General features: G+C 38.6%; 2 protein-coding genes and 1 long non-coding RNA gene across 3 annotated transcripts in view; 2 read left to right on the top strand and 1 right to left on the bottom strand.

The window, feature by feature from the left end:
• Window positions 1-17,500, top strand: part of LOC138042426 (glutamyl endopeptidase-like) — a 178,118-nt gene that overhangs the window by 89,048 nt on the left and 71,570 nt on the right. The gene's annotated exons all lie outside the window — the stretch shown is intronic.
• LOC138042421 (uncharacterized) overlaps window positions 1-17,500 on the top strand; it is a 51,670-nt gene that overhangs the window by 23,037 nt on the left and 11,133 nt on the right. The window contains exons 7-10 of the mRNA XM_068888314.1: window positions 506-592; window positions 1,752-2,048; window positions 5,490-5,569; window positions 16,305-17,500. The exon at window positions 16,305-17,500 is cut by the window's right edge and continues 1,361 nt beyond it. Coding sequence (XP_068744415.1) covers window positions 5,495-5,569; window positions 16,305-17,500 — 1,271 coding nt within the window. The 5' untranslated portion in view covers window positions 506-592; window positions 1,752-2,048; window positions 5,490-5,494. The remainder of the gene's footprint in view (window positions 1-505; window positions 593-1,751; window positions 2,049-5,489; window positions 5,570-16,304) is intronic.
• LOC138042440 (uncharacterized) lies at window positions 7,642-10,301 on the bottom strand. Its single transcript, XR_011131001.1, has 2 exons — window positions 10,090-10,301; window positions 7,642-8,057 (listed from the first exon to the last, which is right to left on the bottom strand). It is a non-coding gene; the product is annotated as an uncharacterized lncRNA (long non-coding RNA).

Genomic DNA, 17,500 nt, shown 5'->3' with positions numbered 1-17,500 from the left:
GGCGCGTCAGACAGGAGAAATACTGGTAACCAGGAAAAGGAGTGCGTATCATCCACCCAATGTAGGTTATAGCTTCGAGGTGGCAGGGTATTCTGCAGTTAAGCCAAAACTTAGCAGGTATAATAAATCGATCTATCAAGTTACGTCATTTTTGTTTAAGTAAAAAAATACGAAACATGTTATTATAAGGTTATTATAATTGTACGTGCATTATGGTATCCCATGATAAACTTATGAGGGTTAGCTAATTAAGGTACGGGAGTGTATTTTTCACAGATCAGACACTATTTTCGCCTCAGTGTTGAAGAAATCAATCATGAATACTCTTGTTTTTGCAAATCTAATTTGCTTCCGATCTGATAAACTGTACATGATACATTTCAATTGTTCGAGAAAACATCGTTGCGGTTATAAAACAAACCGTTCGCATTTGCCGAAAAATCTGAAACTGTGAGGCTTTCTCAGTGTGGTATATTCAGTTAATTAATTATTTTTATTCTGACAGATAAGAAACGAAAGCGTCCATCCAGTCATGGATTGGGGGAGCCTCCACTTGATCAAGGGCCGAGTAAAGTTGCGAGAACTAGTAAAGGTACCAAGTACAGGAAAACTGCACGTGCCTAAACTCCAACTCGACTAAATGGGTTTGAAAAAGTTTTAATAGGTTAGGGGTCAAATCGGAAACGTTAATTCTTACTTTTTTAGAGCTAGCGATTTTCAATTGAGTGTCGTAAAACGAAAACCAAAGTAATTACTTTGGCCAATCTAAAAGGACGGAGGCAATCCAGTAAACCAATCAAAACTCGCAGTAACTACGCTAAGCCGAATAAAGCGCGGGAAAATTGGTTTTGGTTTCAGTTCAGATTAGTTGGAAAAGTGGCGCGAGAACTTTGAACCAATCACTGAGTGAAGTAATCATAAACCAAAGCAATTCGCTAATTACTTTTGACACTCAATTGAAAACCACTCTCTTTACGAGAAAAAGGCTTAATGAGTGTATAGCTCGAACTAGGAGCTTGGGCTTTTATTCTCGTCCGAGTAAAATTACAAGGGCACGTCAAAATAGAGACCATAGCCAAGCTGGACAGCCTGTGGCAGAATGGCTGGTACGAAAACCCATAAAGCCAGAAGAATAATGGGAACGTACAGCGCACAAACCGCTGGGAATTAAAGGTAAAAGCTGTATGAACAAAACATGTAAAAACAAAAGTCAAAAAAGGTCGAAAGCTGAGATGCACACATTTCATGGACAAGACCTTTTATCAATGCGCTCGCTCGCTTGGTAGATCATCTATGGATTATTGTGTAAGTAAACTTATGGGAATTTTGCGCCTCCTCTAAACTATTATATTTACTGGTTAAGGACGTATGCTGCTCTCATTCTTATCAGGAATATAGGGCTGTTGTTCGTTTATAGTTATGGGCTACTGATTTAAGCAATTGTCTCTTGCAGACATTGTATAGACACCTATATACCATCCATTTCAAATAGGTAGCTCTAAAGAGATTCGTCTATAACCCGCAGTTCAAATATACAGTCATATCATTTAATTCATCGAGTCCTTCACCGGAACAAACGAGCCCAACAAATTGACCAGTGCGTCCAACCGTCCTCACATCGCAGGGGTCATGGGTTCCACCGCAATTTTTTAGGTGTCTATAAAGTGACAATTGCTGAAATTGTCCAGTTAAGTGCGAGGATCACCTCTCTCTCTCTCTCTCTCTCTCTCTCTCTCTCTCTCTCTCAATAGAACCAAACGCTCCTCCGGCTTATGTGAGTGGACACAACACAGGCTCTACTAGTATTTTTGTTCAATGGAACCAAGTTCCAGCTGCTGATGAAAATGGTGTCATACTGAGTTACACCGTTACCTTCAGGGCATTGCCAGATGGCTCTGAACAAACCCGTAAAGTAAATGCTCCAACAAACAATGCTACTCTGACGGCTTTGAATGAGTACACCAACTATAGCATTTCAGTGTTGGCATCTACTTCCAAGGGAGATGGAACTAAAAGTGCACCTATCGTTGTCAGAACAGATGAAGACAGTAAGTTTATGCAGTTTTTTTTTTTTTTTGGTTATTTCTGTAGACAATGAAAGGACTCAATAAGTCCTATATCGCAAGCAGGTTCACTGTATCATGTTGCTTCTTGGTTTTTAATAAGGCTTTTTGTTTAATATGAATATATGATGCAGCAGATAACCTAGTAACCTTTGTGGCTGTCTTAGTTGGTGTTTTTAGAAGAATCCGCCTTACAAGAAGGGGTTTCTCTCTACTAATTAAAACATTCATTAATCAGTAGGTAGTTATGGGGAATAGTGTGTGTGCGGATAGTAAGTTGAGGGAAAATCATAGACAAAAGTTATGGTTAATCTGTAAAATGAGGGGGAGATGTCCACAAAGCAAACTCTCAACCCCAAAATAAGGTTAACAAATGAAACAAACTCTGTGTGAAATTAAAAATTTAATCTCAGAAACAGTCAGATAGTACATGTACGAAAAACTAAATCTCGTAGGAGGGATTAATAAATATTTGACCATGAAAATGATTCGTTCTTAAAAATGGGAATAATAAAGATTAAAAATCTTTACACTAAAATCTTCGTTCTTAAAAAATGTATGGAAAAAACTAAAGAAATCCCATGGAATATGAAACACCAGTTCCACGAGGGAAATCCAAAAATCCCAAAGATAAAGACAAGCTGACAGCGACACCATTAGGCTCGTAAATGGCTGCGAATCTTCAGGGGTAGAGCGCAACCGAGCAAGGGGGTTTCTAGTCCAGCGCTGGACCTCTACCCGACCCCCTTGTGCCGACTCAAGAAAGGAAAAAGAGAAGAACAACAAGCCGCAACTCTGGACAAAAACTAGCACTAAAAACCATAGACAGACCATCACGACCAAGGCTTCCAAGTCGATTAACTAAAATTAGAGATAATTAAGCTTCAATTTGAGAAAGAACGTCATACGTGGCTTTGTATTTTACAGCTTTTTACAAATATTGTTCATTACTTATCTTAGAAAAATGCGTGGTTACCCCCAATTTTTTTTTTTTTTTTCGATTTCAGTAACACTTAAGATCTACATTTCTCGCCTAATTATAAACCGGGGCAAACATACCTTTGAATTAGTAGCCACCATCTTTAATTTGCCTCTCGTACCAACAATAGAGAGCTTTAGATTCTAGGCCGACAACGACTACCAGTAACGAGATCTTCTCATAGAAGATCAATGAGCGCGCGCAAACCAGCGTCATTTTGGCGGGGAAAATGTGATACCGTCCGCGTCATTTTCGTCTGAGGTTTTCCAAAAATATGGTCGGGTCAAAACAAGTCAACCACACAGTAGCAGTTTTTGCATTCTTCGATCAGCAAAAAGGTTCAGTTACCAGCAATAAGAATAAGTGAGCAACCTACACTGATTGGTGAAATATAAAGCACCCTGTTCCGAGTATTTAACTTTATTCTTATCTCTCTCTCTCTAAAGATTAAAAATAGGGCAGTTTAGGAACAGGCAAGTCTCTGAGTTTCAAATAACAAACAAAAATCAACCTCAACTTTTCTTGCGCATGGATTGAAGGAGCCTTGCGTAACCTACTATGTGTTCACGTTTCAGCCTTTCTTCTTTGAAACTCCTTGTGTTACATCAGTTTATGTCCCTCACTTGTTGCCAAAGTGCCCCTTGCCGTGGAAAGTACTAAAAAACCTTCTTCTAAGTGGTTTTTCAAATGGTATAGAGGATATCTGGGGACTACGATATATTTTGAGCATTCCCTCACTTTCCACAATTGAATCTCTTCACAGATTTTTGCTGCTCAAAAAACGTCGTGAATATATATACATCTTCATGTACTTGCGATGTCTGTAAGACGTCGCAAACAAATTGGTGGCTAAATTTGTAGCGCCTACGTGTTTTATCACCAAATATGAGCATGACTCTCAGGCCGACTGATTGAAACATTGGAAGAAACACACAAGCTATGTTGTGAACGCAAAAGATCATTAGAAGTCGGTGTTTGAGATATTAATGTAAAGTTTTTTGGATACCGGGTCCCGCAAGTGCATTTCGTTACTAAAGTGCCCTTTCATGTGACGCCAATTTAAGCACGCAAAACTTGGGATTTTCGAGTGATAATCGATGACGTTGAGTTTTAAAACAATACATTGATGGGTTTTATTTTATTCTATTACCTTTTTGTATATTGAATGGTGGATTTTAACGTTGGTTGCTCCTTAAGAATTTTAGGGCACTTTTGTAACTTTGATTAATAATAGGGTTTTCTTAATCACCCCACGCGCGGTTTCAGTGAATATTTATACCCGCGGTGAAAAAAAAAAAGCGGAACTACACACTCTGGAGTCATAATGACTCGCCGTGATATTCTCGCTCGTTAGAGGAATTTGAGAAGGGGGGACAGGGGGTGGGTGGATGTGCTACTGCTGTCGTGATTAAGTTTCTTATAGGGGTGTCCGCTTTACACCAAAAACTAAGCCAGAATCGTGGCGTTTGACATATCCAATGGCTCCAAGCTTTGATAGCCTACATTGCATTATTCATAACCATCTCAACTTAATATTTAATATGTGGACATTTCATACAAAATGATTTCCTGTGAACTATGGACGCCCTTTCAATACTACAACACAAAAGAATGTCCCTGCCTCTCTCCAAGAACAATAGTTGTTTCTCTGGAGTTATACTAACTGTGCTACATAACATCGATTGGCACGTGATTTAAGCAAAAAAGGAACATTTGAGTGACCCCTCCCAACCCCCACAACAGAAGAAATCTGCACCTTCACATTCGCAGCCTTGAAAAGTCATTGAATTTCATTTTTCCTTGAAAAGTCCTTGATTTTCCTTGTGTTAAGTTCTTGGAAAGTACGTAAATTTCCCGCAACTTTTAATGGCAGGCAATGAAGCTTTGGCGCTGATTTTGGATATTCTTTTTATGGTCTCGCGCGACCTGGAAACACTGCACAGTACAAAATTGATCACAACGGTTACGAATGCCAATAGAAATTTAAGCAAAAACGTAAATACTTAAATACCTGTTAATTTGGGTGACAAGCATATGTATTTCAAATTCTCTATAAACCCTACATCGCAAACCTGATGTTTGAAGTGCAGGGTTGATAGCGGTGGTGTACTTTTAAAAGGAGAAGGTCCTACTTGCTTACCTATGACCGTTGCTTTAACCAAAAGTTATGGTAAAATAAAAGAGTGCGAGACTGCATTTGCAAAAAGTTGGAAATGGAGACATTTCAGAGTGACACTTCGTGACGAATATTTGAGGATGCCTTTGAAAAGAGTCGTCAAGGAACGCACGCACGTGCCTTTAATATCTGAGTGGCAGCATCGATCTTCAAAAAAGAGCCAGGTAATTATCTAGATTTCATTGACTCTGAACATTAATACAGTCAAAAGTTAACAACTTTTTAGTAGTCATAATTTTTTCCCCTCTGTAAAAATGTTCAAAATTTACAGGTGTGATGGAGAAAATTCGCTTAGCCAAATCCGACCTGGCAAAGGCAGTCATGACAGGGAAGGAAGACATCATTAAAAAGGTAACTACCCTTTTTCACTGATTATAAATGGCCCAAAACTAAATTAGTTGGAAAAGTATCAATAACTTTCTTAAGTTAACAAACCCTCCAAAAAGCTTAATGTGTGATACCTTTATTAACAAATTATTATTAAAAAAACAAAAACAAACAAGAAACCAACAAAAAAAAAAAACACAGAAAACTAGATCTAATTACAGAATTACCATTAACGTAAGAGTCTTCAGATTATACAATATAATACAAGTATATGTAAGCTTATATAATGTTTAACATAATTTATAATATTAAATCTTAAAATAAACAGTACATGCATATGATTTTCAACATTATTATTGGAGTTACTGAAAGCTAATTTAAATAACATTGAAGCCTATTCTCAACATCTCTCAAATTGTGAGAGCCCTTTGCCAGATAATTATCACAGCATAAGAATCTTTCTTGGTACCAAAAAAACATGTAAGAAAATTACCATTTCACAACAGCACTCATGCACATTATGATGAAGGCCTCCTACCTGACTTAGCCAGAAAGGATGTTAAGCATTACCTTAATTTTGTATTCAAAAGCATTTGATCACATTTGTTATGCTAGGATTCGTACCCTTGCGGGCTACGGGTCAGTAGCCCATGAGGCAAAGCCGAATGGACTATTGACCCGTGGTCCTTGAGGGCAAAGGGTCTAATAATTTTTTTTGTTTTAGTATCACCCAACTAGTCGCACAGAAAAGGCAACAATGAAGTTAGCAAATGCAAGTCGAAGAAGTATTTATTTGAGAATAAAATGAAAGAAGGAGTCACACTTTTCACTACTCGAGGGCTATTAATAATAGTCCTCTAGTAGCGTAGCCAATCAAAATGTAGGATTTGCATTAGTCCACTAGTTGGATGATACTATACAATATTATCCACCATTCCACCTAAAAGATAATTGTTTCTGTTGTTCATGTCTCCCAGGAATAGTGGCAGAAATTAATGCCATGACTACTACTTAGCTAAAACTGATTAGAGTGTAATGTGAAGTGCTAAGTTTCTACCTCATATGAAACATGTGAGCGTTAGCCCTACTGATGGAAACGGGCCCACACAAGGACAGAGAAACCTCTAACCAGGGTGGGACCAGGGTTTTCCCACCCTGGTCAGAGTTTTTCTCTGTCCTTGTGTGGGCCCATTTCCATCAGTAGGGCTAACGCTCACATGGTTCATATGGGGTAGAAACTTACCACTTCACATTACACTCTAATCAGTTAAGTCTGTTTAAATATGGGTGCTACACAGCCAACGTTTGCAAAAACATAATCCTTCCTACTACTTAGCTAGTTACCGAGAAAAGAATATTGAACTGCCTACTCTAAATTGTTATGTGTTGACTAGCTTTCGCGGATAAGGATAAATTGGGCATATACTAATGTAAGGGCATCAGCCTGAATTAAAGTGTGTGGAATTTAGCCTTCCACGTAAATGTACAGTTAACACCAACAGTCCCAGACATAATTGTTGGGACACATCTACCTCTTCCTTCCCTCCCAATGTTGGTGTGAAAGATTTGGTGACTGAACAGCTATAAACAACATTGAGAGGGGCAGGGAACGCACGAGAAGGGAACAGAAGATCTTGGCATGAAGTGTCCCAACTATTTATGTCTGAGACTGTAGCTATTTTTCAGTGTAAGGGAAATTGAAATGGTTCAAAACAGTGCAGGATTCAAAATAACAGATAGTATGCAGAACAAAGGAAGATAAATCCAAGGGATTTTGACCTTTTTTCAAAATAACAGGTACTTTGAATTGACTGAGTTAAAAATGCCTGTTCTCACTGAAATTAGTTCCTTTACTTATAAATTTGTGATTAGTTTCATTAACCATTGTGGTTATTCTAGGCAGCCTGTGCTCTTCATTATTCCTAGTTTTCTGTTTCGAAAAACTGTACCCCGTAAAGCTGTTACAGTTCTCATTTAATCCAAATATATTATTTAACAATCATTCCATAAGCGTGCATTGGATATGAGATGGTAAATAGCCAACAAGGCCAAATTGGCTATAGCCAGTCTTGTGTACAACAAGTGCAAATGGAATAACTGTTTTCTTAAATTTTTATTAAATTCTGAACTGTTTTACTTACAGAACTACAGGATGTTTTCTCGCTTTTTACGAAACGACAGACACAATTAGTTTCCATATAAGGTCATTACAGTATAATTATGAGCTGATAACCAAGATTGAGTGAGCCAATCAGAAAAGGTAGTCTAAGAAATGCAATAACCGAGATTGAAATTTTAATAATGCATTATAATTAAACATAATAATTAATACACATGCCTAATTTCCAAGAAGAAACATTAAAACAATGACTTTTAAATTTTCAAATCACACTAACTTGCTGCTAATAATTTTCCCAAGTATATTTGAACTGGAACAGCAAATACATTTTCACATCTCTGTTAAACATGTAAGCATTCCTTTTGACTTCAGTTGAATCTCAAAACCTGAGTCCTGTTAAAGAAGAATCAATTAGCAATTGAAATTACTGGTCCCCCAAAATGTGACAATCTATGGTAGTTTCAAATAGCTGTCAACCATGAAACACAATGAAATGTCATGGAATGTTAATAACGAGAATAGCGTGCATTGCAGGGGTTTCAATAACTTTTGCAGTAGATTACTGGGTTAATCAATGTAAACGGTGGTCAATCTTATCTTTTACAAGGGTTTGAGTGAAAATCAAGGCAGAGTGGCCGGCGTGGGAGACAAATTTCTGACAATTTCTGAGGTATACCACCGGTGACCGGCTTCCAATGAAACCTCTGCATTGTCTCCTTACTTGTTATATTTGCCACTACATACATACATACATTAGATACATACATAATTGACCACTCTCCATAGGGGCTTTTGGTGCCAATGACACACAGTCAACAAAACAACAGAACAGAACAAAAACCACAACTACAGTACTGTTACGAATTTGAACTGGCCTCAAGGCAAAGCAGCTGGCTATTTACAAGTGCAGCCGAGACGTAGAACTAGGGACCACCAGGGTCAAATTGATCAGAACCCAGCTGTTTGAAAGCTGATTAACTTAATCCAGGATTAGTGTAAACTTTTGTTTCATGTTTTCAACTTTTTGGTGAAGGCTTCTGCTAATGTAAAGTTTTGCAAATATCAGTGTTGAACAGTATTTGGGAGTAGAAAAATAAACTCCTTGGTTAATTTTTATTTGGCTGGGATTAATGATGATTGGCTTTTGAACAACTGGGCTCAGTTGTGTTTCATATTCGATCAGTTGTACTAGTGTTTATGGATCATTTGTACTGATTTCTTGATCAGTTGTATGTTCTGCAAAATACCAGTTCCACAGTATAAATTATTCCACAAGGGCTAGTGAGCGGCACACAAGAAGGTTGCTTGCAGTTGTACATTGTATAGTTATCATTTATTTCCTTCCTCTCAAACTGAGACTTCCTGAGGGAGTGAATAGAACTAGCATAGGGCAGCATATATAGCATAAAGGTGTCCTAACTCTAGCTTACATCCTACCATGACTAATAACTAAAATATGCTGAGATCGTTTACGGTTAGGGATAGCGTTAGTACAACTGATTGAATATTACGGACAAAACTTACAACTGATCAAATGTAAGAGACACAACAGATCGATAAACTAGTACAACTGTTCGAATATTAGGCACAAAACTGATCGATAAATCGATAGGGACATAACTTATCGATTTATCAGTACAACTGATATTAAGGACCCAAGTGATCGATAAATCAGTACAACTGATCGACTGTAAGGGACATAACTGATCAATAAATCAGTACTGAACTGATTGAATGTCAGAGACACAACAGATCGAACATCAGGTACAAAACTAATTGATTGAGTAAATCACAAGTCATTCGATTTTGAGACTCACCGAGTGAAAAATTAACTGATTAAAAAATGACCAATACAAGAAATCGAATAAGTGATTCGCAATTGATCGATTGATGCCATTTACACAATTAGAAAGGTCACTTACATGAAGCGGGAGGATGTGACTAAACTGATGAGTGGGCCAATCGGTACATGTTGCTATAATTAATTTTGAAACAAACAGCATATTCGCGAGCCTTTTACTTCAGTTCAGTGGCAAGTACACGGTTGAAATGATCCTTAAAACACTTTTATCACATCATTTTTCCTCGAGCTTTTAAATGATAAGTTTACTTTTTCATGAAACACTCCAGCTACATGAGGATCAGTTTGTGATTTACATTACAAGGGTATGTGCAGATTTAAAAAAAAACGAAATGGTATCTAAATCGACATTGTTGAGTATTGTTTACCGATGTCCACTGATTGCGTCAGATATTCATTCGTTGGTGCATACTTGTCTAAATGTTTGCACAGAAAATTGTACAAGCCAATTGATCAGAATGCGACCATACTGTAATTGATATTGGGCGAACACATTTTTCCACCGACGGAACCCTGAACCTAGGCACTGCAACATTAATGAATTAAATACAAGGTATCGCTTACCCACACATTAGGTCCCTCACAAGAACGACATTGGAACGCTCCACAGAAAACTCTGGCAACGTGTTCACGTTTGTCCTCAAGTCAAGTACAATCTGTAACAATTTCATCACGTGACGTACTACGGTTGAGCTGAGGGAGTTTGGTGACAAAAGACCAGATAATTGGATCCGTGCCATTTTCACGAAGGGTTCTCGGATCACCAGGGGGGACACATTGCAAGTTGCGTATGACCGAAACCTTTTCGACTTCCAAAAAAAAAAGAAATTTGGAGAGAGATCAACACTTTTTTGTTGCTCATTTTTTGCTTGATAATTCAAGTAAAGGGTTTGATGCTGAATACTGGTGGGAAATTTATTTAGTTGCGTTTTTGACACGGAGTGTGTTGGCAGCTTGTTTTGTTACAATTGCGTATGGTAACTTGACACGATTGAATTTGTTGTCTTCACGCACGTAATAAAATAGGAAGGGCCTCTAATAGCAAATATTTCGCTGGAAAAGGTGACCTTTATGAATTGTATAATATACGAGCTTAACTGGATAGTTTTTATGGCAATAGTAAAGCATTTTCCTGTCAAAATGAGGTTAGCGTCTTTCTGGTGTGTTAACTTAATCAAATATACCATGTGCGCCTCGTGAGTTTGTATTTGCCGTCTGCCGTAACCTTGATTGCTACTCTCAAAATTACCTCCAGAACCTACTTTTTTTAAACTTTTAGAATAATGTCGTTGTCTTCTGTGGTGATACTTAACGATTCGGGAACATTTTGTGAGGAATTATTTATAACCGGTCACACGCGCAATTTGATCGCCCGATTATGCATAACATCCACTTGGCCTTTTGACATCCCATTGAAAAAAAAACTTGTAAAATATTCGCGGACCGGTCGATTTCTCTGAAATTTGAAAGGATGATTGCTAACGAATATAGAAAGAATTTCACAACAACTAAAAATTCCTTTTTTAAGCATGAGAATTCGACGAAGAGGTAAATGCGAGTAAATTTGTTGCGTGCGTTGCTATTTTTGTGATTTGACTGTTGTGCAAATTTTGCACGGGGGGGGGGGGGGGGGGCTACTCGATGAATCCCTGGTTGGGGAGGTGCGGCGCGGCCCCTCATACCCTGACCCTGTTTAAGACAAATATCGCTGATTTTCCTACTCATTTAAAGACAGAATTCCGATTTTTGATACCCTGTTTAAGACATTTAGCCCAGTTTAAGACAAAAATTGATAAATCGATACCCTGATTAAGACAAAAAATCATAAATTCGATACCCTTTTCAAGACAAAAATCCCGAAATCAAGACAAAAATCCCGAAAAACATACCCTGGCTGTCTGCACGTCCCCATTAAGGGAGTACCCCCCCCCCCCCGGGAAATTTTGACACAGAATATTAAATTATGAAAAAATATCTACGCATAGATCGTTAAAAAAATCTTTATTTTTAGCGGTTATTTGAGCATAAAAGATGCAACGCTTGACGAGAAATAATATTTTTGTAATTATTTGAAAGAAGAAAAATTTCGTGGGAATCGGGACGCGGTGAAAATGAGTTAACAAATTTGCATAGGTGCATTGAAATGTGATACGCTAGGAGACAGGAATTTTATTTCTCTGACATATGATTTTGTCATTGTAGAGTAAAATGAAACAACAATATTTCTTTAACTTCCTGCTTAACCCATTTCCGAGTTTCTGCAGTTTCAAAGCGAGTCCTCAGTGGTGCAAAACCATTCAAATGGTAATGAGTTGCAAATTCTTATGCAAATCAAACTCGTTTCCCTTACAACAGTTGAGCACCAAGACTCACCTCGAAACCGAGACAAACAGCAACTCGGGAATGGCCCATTTATTTATTTACTTGCTAGTGCGAAGATTGTTCACATGGAACTAACGCTTTTTGCGAATTTTAAGTGTCATGAAATTACATCATTTGCGTGACAATATATCCCTTTACTCTAACCCAAAAACATTCAGATAGTAACAAACTTCATCTTTCTTGAACATTTCTTCTGCTTTTGTGCTTGTCAGCATTGCGAATTTTGATTGTCATGAAATTACTTCAGTTGCGTGACAATATATCCCTTTACTCTAACCCAATAACAAACTTCATATTTATGAACCATTTCTTCTGCTTTTGTGTTTGTCAGTATTGTGATTTGCGACAATTCGCAAGTCTGTTTTAGTATCTCATGGATGTTCAGATTTTCAATTACATAACCGCTCAACCTCGCGATTGTAGATACGTTTCTCAGGAACCCAACAAAGAAGGCTTCCTGGCCCGACAGATGAAATTTAAATATTCAGTTAAATATTAGAACAACATTAAAAAACCAAAGACGTTGTTTTACTCTGAAAACGACGAACGATTAACATGCTTTCCCGTAGTTCATTCAGTTGACAAGAGGTGATCACGTGCACCTTTATGGTTGCCAAAAACAAAAGGCACTGAGTTGGGTGGTATTGAACTGCAGCGGTCCAGTCCAGTTAAGCTCTGAGGGGTCACCCACATGTCGCGCTAGCAGACACGTACCACAGGCAATCCAGTGTGCGCCTTATGGAGCGTATATTTTTTTTAAGTAATCCGCAAACTACGAAACATTGTTTCCCGAATTGTTTCCTTTGCACGCAAACGAGGAGACATTTGCTGTGGAAGCAAAATGTTTCTGAACAAATGCTTCCTGTGGCAGCAAAATGAAGAACATTTGCTTCCGCAACAATGTTTCCGCTACCTAGCGAGCAGAGTCTCATTCCATCTTCCTAGATAAGTCGGGAAGAGGAAAGTTGTTCTTTCTTCTTTCCAACTTATCTTGGAAGATCGAAACAGGCTCTGCTGGAAGGGTATGTTTCCGCAACATTGTTTCTTCGTTTGCGTACGCCTTTAAAGCTCTGTCCAAAGGGAAGCAACATTGTTGGCCAGCAATTCCCAACATTGTTAGGGCCAGGCTAAGCTAGGCAACATTGTTGCGGAGACGTTGTTTCCCTGGAATTGATGCTTAGGTGGCTACAATGGAAAACATTTGTGTCGCAAGAAAAAAATGTGCGTCTGGGAAGCAAAACTGTTTTTGACCTGATTCAAAAACATTTTCTTGCATCCGGGAAGCAAGATTTTGCGTCCGCAACAATGTTTCCCAAGTGGCCAAACTATGAAACATTTGCGTCCGCGACAATGTTTCCTAGTTTAGCCAGGCCCTTACATGTTCCGTCTGTTTGCACACCATGCTTCATGTTGTTGCTTGTTATTGGGAGTTGCTGCACGAAGTTTGAAGCCTTTCAAACTTTTGAGCCAACAACTGTCAACATTTCTTTTGTTCCGTGATCGCTGAAGCGTAGCGCAACACTGTTGGCTCCATTTGCACAGCTCTTCCAACATAACGACGAAAGTTAATATATGACAGCCATACATATTTGAATTGCGGAGAGGACGTTATCGTCACAGTTATTAATTAACGTTACTTGAGTAAGAAAGAAAAGAGAGCCTGAAAAATTCAGGATTCAACCCCTGACCTCTGCAATCTTAATGCGGCGCTCTACCAGTTGAGCTATCGAGCCACCTGGGAGCTGGTTATTATGTGAGTTCATATTTGTACGTAGAAGATATAGATACGACGAAAGTTAATATATGAAAGCGATATATATTTGGAGAGAATCAAGTTAAACTGATGATCATTGCTCCCGCAAGGGTTTCGCCTTGAAGCAAAATCCCGAGGAGGCATTATCTTGCGTGTGTATAGAGTTACAGTGATCTGGTATACCAGAAAAGTCTCGGTTTGACAGAACTAGGCGCGCACGGAATGAATGGGTAATGTGACGTTTTCACACCAAATGCCCGCATGTAAGTCTTGGGACTGATGATATTGAGCAGAAAATGGCTTTAGGGTTAGGGTTAGAGCGTAGTACATGGGAACGTAACGTCACAATCAAGGAAGTATCGGTAATCGGAAATCTTCATTTTCGGGGTTCAACATTATTGTTGAGGATATCTTTCCATCTGTCACACGTTAAATGCTGTACAATCTAGCGTTGAAGCACGGAGCTTTTCGGAAAAGTAAGGGAAAGCTTTTGTCCGCCTTTGCATTAAGTCCCGGGCATTAAGTCCGTTTTTTCACCAAGAGGTCGTAACATGACTAATTTATCTCACGTCAAGGATAATCCTTTGGTTTGATTAAGGGTCGCGAGGCGATTTCATATGGGAAACAATTTGTTAATTGACGAACATTTTGCAAGCACGCTTGACGTTTTGTTTGTCAGGCACAAATCACTGTTTAGAGATTGAAAGACTCAGTCTACAACCAGCAAGTGTTGTTAGAAAACAATGAAGACAAACATTAGTTAAAGTATTTACAAGGCAAACGATCGGTGTTGTTCCAATGAAACATTAACATATTAAAGGCTCGCGACAGTATTCTGTCCCAAAAGAGGTTGTTGTTTCGAAAGAGCCAATCTTGAACACGACTTTGGATTGAAGAAAACGGCCACAAGTTATTATCATATTTTTGCTGGATTTTTGAGACCGTCACGTTCAGTTCTTTCAAAGTGTTAGTAAACTTTCGAATAAGTTATCGCAACATAGGGAACTCAGACTCTTAAATATGCAAAACCATGTCATGGGTACCTGCATTGTTGGGGATACTCTCAACATTTCCGAATTCTAATTCTGTCACCAGGAGAGTTTTCTACACAAATTTTTCCCTCGATGTACCTATCATTAATAATATACCGTCACGCTGTTTCAGTTCCTTCATCCGGTCAGATTTTAAGACTGCCTGTTTCTTTCTATTCATTTGGTCATTTAATCCTATAACTCCGATTCTATAATCCAGATCAAGGACATCTAAATAAAGCATTGACATTAAATCGTGCAACATCAGTGGTTATGTACGTTACTAAAGACTTAAAAACCTCATTCCTTACAGTATGCTACCTTGTTAAAAAGCAATGGCCACATTGCCGTAAAAAGTGACCTTGCGTTTCCTTTAGTTTCTGTTTCGACTGGTACACCATCGTGTCCGTTATGATCAAACCGTCTAGTCACAACGCCCTTTTCATATTCGGCACTGATTTGTTCTCTCCCCCGTTTTAACATCAATTGCTGCGTTTGGCCATTCCTCTACGTGGGCCCTAGACACATTGAAATCTGCGTACAACTATACTTAACATCATCATCTAATTTTTTCCAAACTTCACCCACCTGAAACAGAAGACTGAAAATACAGAGGATATTACATGGTTGCGCGAGGTTCCAAATTTTATCTTCGAGTGTTGATAGTATCTCTCGCGGGAGAACAAGATACTATCAGCAGGAGAAGAGAAAATTCGTTTCCATAAGCGGCCATGTAATGTTCTGTTTATTATATAGATACGGATGAAGTGTTACGATTTAAAACAACCTTATTGTTTTATTGGTTTTCGAAATGGTGATAAAATGGTCACCAACTGCCAAAACACGCATGTTGAATAATGTGAAACTAGATAGGAGAGTCGCGAAACACAAACCATGATAATGTCAAATAAAGTCAGAAAAAAAAAATTAATTAACAGAAACAAGTACCTTGCAAGAAAAGGGAATCTCGCTTTAATTGGGTACTGTGTTAGTTACCATGATGACACCTACATCTTCACTTGTGAAAGATAAAAATAATATCTTTACTTCACGCGATAAAGATACGAAGTTCTTTAGAAAAAGGAAAATCATCATATTTCACCAGTATCTTTATAATAAACCGTAATTCCTTCCAGGTCTTGGAAACACGTGGGTCAGTTTCGAAGAAATCCTGACGTTCTAAGTTGGCTGTGGAACTTGTACGCAAAAGCAATGTTTTGTAATGTATAGGTACCAAATAAAGTTGTTGCTCTTGCTTCAGTTAAATTGTTTCTTTGCATACAAAGATATTCCCTGGGATTTCAATCGCCACATGTAGATATATGAGTAGATTATTGTAAATCTACTGCAATATGAAATGCGCACAGTTCAGCGGACGAGTAATGTTTGCTTTCAAATTAAATTGTAGCTATAACAACGCAGAGAAAGATTACTGAAGGAAAGATCGTTCATGTCAGTGTACATGTAGTCCTAAGAATGCCCTTGAGTAAATGCTATCAATAAAAAGTCCTTTTTAGGACTACACAAACCTGGAAGATCTTACCTTATGAAGTTTTGTGCGCTGGGGTCAAACGTTACAATCTTATAACGACTTCTTTTTCTCAAATTTTTAGCGCAGGTGCGAGCTGGAGGCTCTGCTGAATTCCATGGCAAAGAAAGAAAAGATAGAAGAACAGGAACAGGATGAAGGTAGTGATAGCGATGAATGGAAACCGGAGGCCGGAGAGGGGGAAGATGAGGAAGACACTGAGTCCGATGATGTAATAAGCGAAAGTGATGAAGACGATGAAGGGAATCCTGTCAGGGGTGTCGTAACAAAAGGAAGAGACAAGACGGTTGGCAATAGAAAGAAAGAAGAAAAAAGAAAACGCAAAGACAGAAAGAACGATAGTGTGAAGAGTAAGAGACCCCGGCACATATGTCCATTAAAAGAGTGTAGAGCAGAAATTATAGACCTCCCTCGACACTTACGGGACGTACATAATTGGACGAGAGATACAGCAAAAAAGGCAACATCGAGGTTTGGAATGAGGAAAAGTTTCCAGCAGAAAACGATAAAGGAGACGTCAGAAACAGGTGATGGCAAAAAGATGTATAAAGATTATCATCGTCACCGACCTTGTCCCATTGAAGGATGCAAGTCAATCGTCAAGCGTTTATCTGGCCATTTACGTCAAGTACACAAGGAGATTCCTGTTGGGTCACCGGCTTACAAAGAAATTTTGAGGAAGGCTCGAGCAGCGAAGACCTGGAAACCATCAAATCAAGTTGTTATTAAAACTGGTCTCAAAAAGGCTGAAGTAGGGGAGCAGGAAAAGGTCACAGAATCAATTGAAGAAGAAGAAGAAGATGTGGAGAGTGACATTGAGCCATCAGAGATACCGTCCAATGACGAAGAGCGTTTGATTATGGAATCTGCAGAAGATCCTAACTGCCTGAGTGCACAAAAAGAAATTCACGTAATCAGCTCCTTTTGTGCATGGTTGGAGTCTGCAGATGGTGGAAGAAAAGATCCAAAATTGTCCAAACAACACGCCTCTCAATTGTTTCGCATGCTAGAGACAATTGACCCCGAAAAGCAAATAAATTCCTTGTTTAATGGGACACTTGTCCGCGATACTTTTCTGAAAGAGCACGCAGAAACCAAGTACACAGCTGATACCATAAAGGCGTATCTTCTTAGTCTGAGGCATTTTTGCTCGTTCGTGATTGCAGAAAAACCCGAAAGTGTGGATGCCAATACTGTCCTTGTGAACCAGATAAGGGAGAAAGCGCGGCTATGGTCCATGTCATACAAGAAAGACAGTAA

This window comes from Montipora capricornis, chromosome 3, assembly GCF_036669925.1.
Source record: "Montipora capricornis isolate CH-2021 chromosome 3, ASM3666992v2, whole genome shotgun sequence".
NCBI classification, from domain to species: Eukaryota; Metazoa; Cnidaria; class Anthozoa; order Scleractinia; family Acroporidae; genus Montipora; species Montipora capricornis.
Note: the sequence above shows the minus strand (reverse complement) of the source record. Positions and strands in the feature narration are given on the sequence as shown.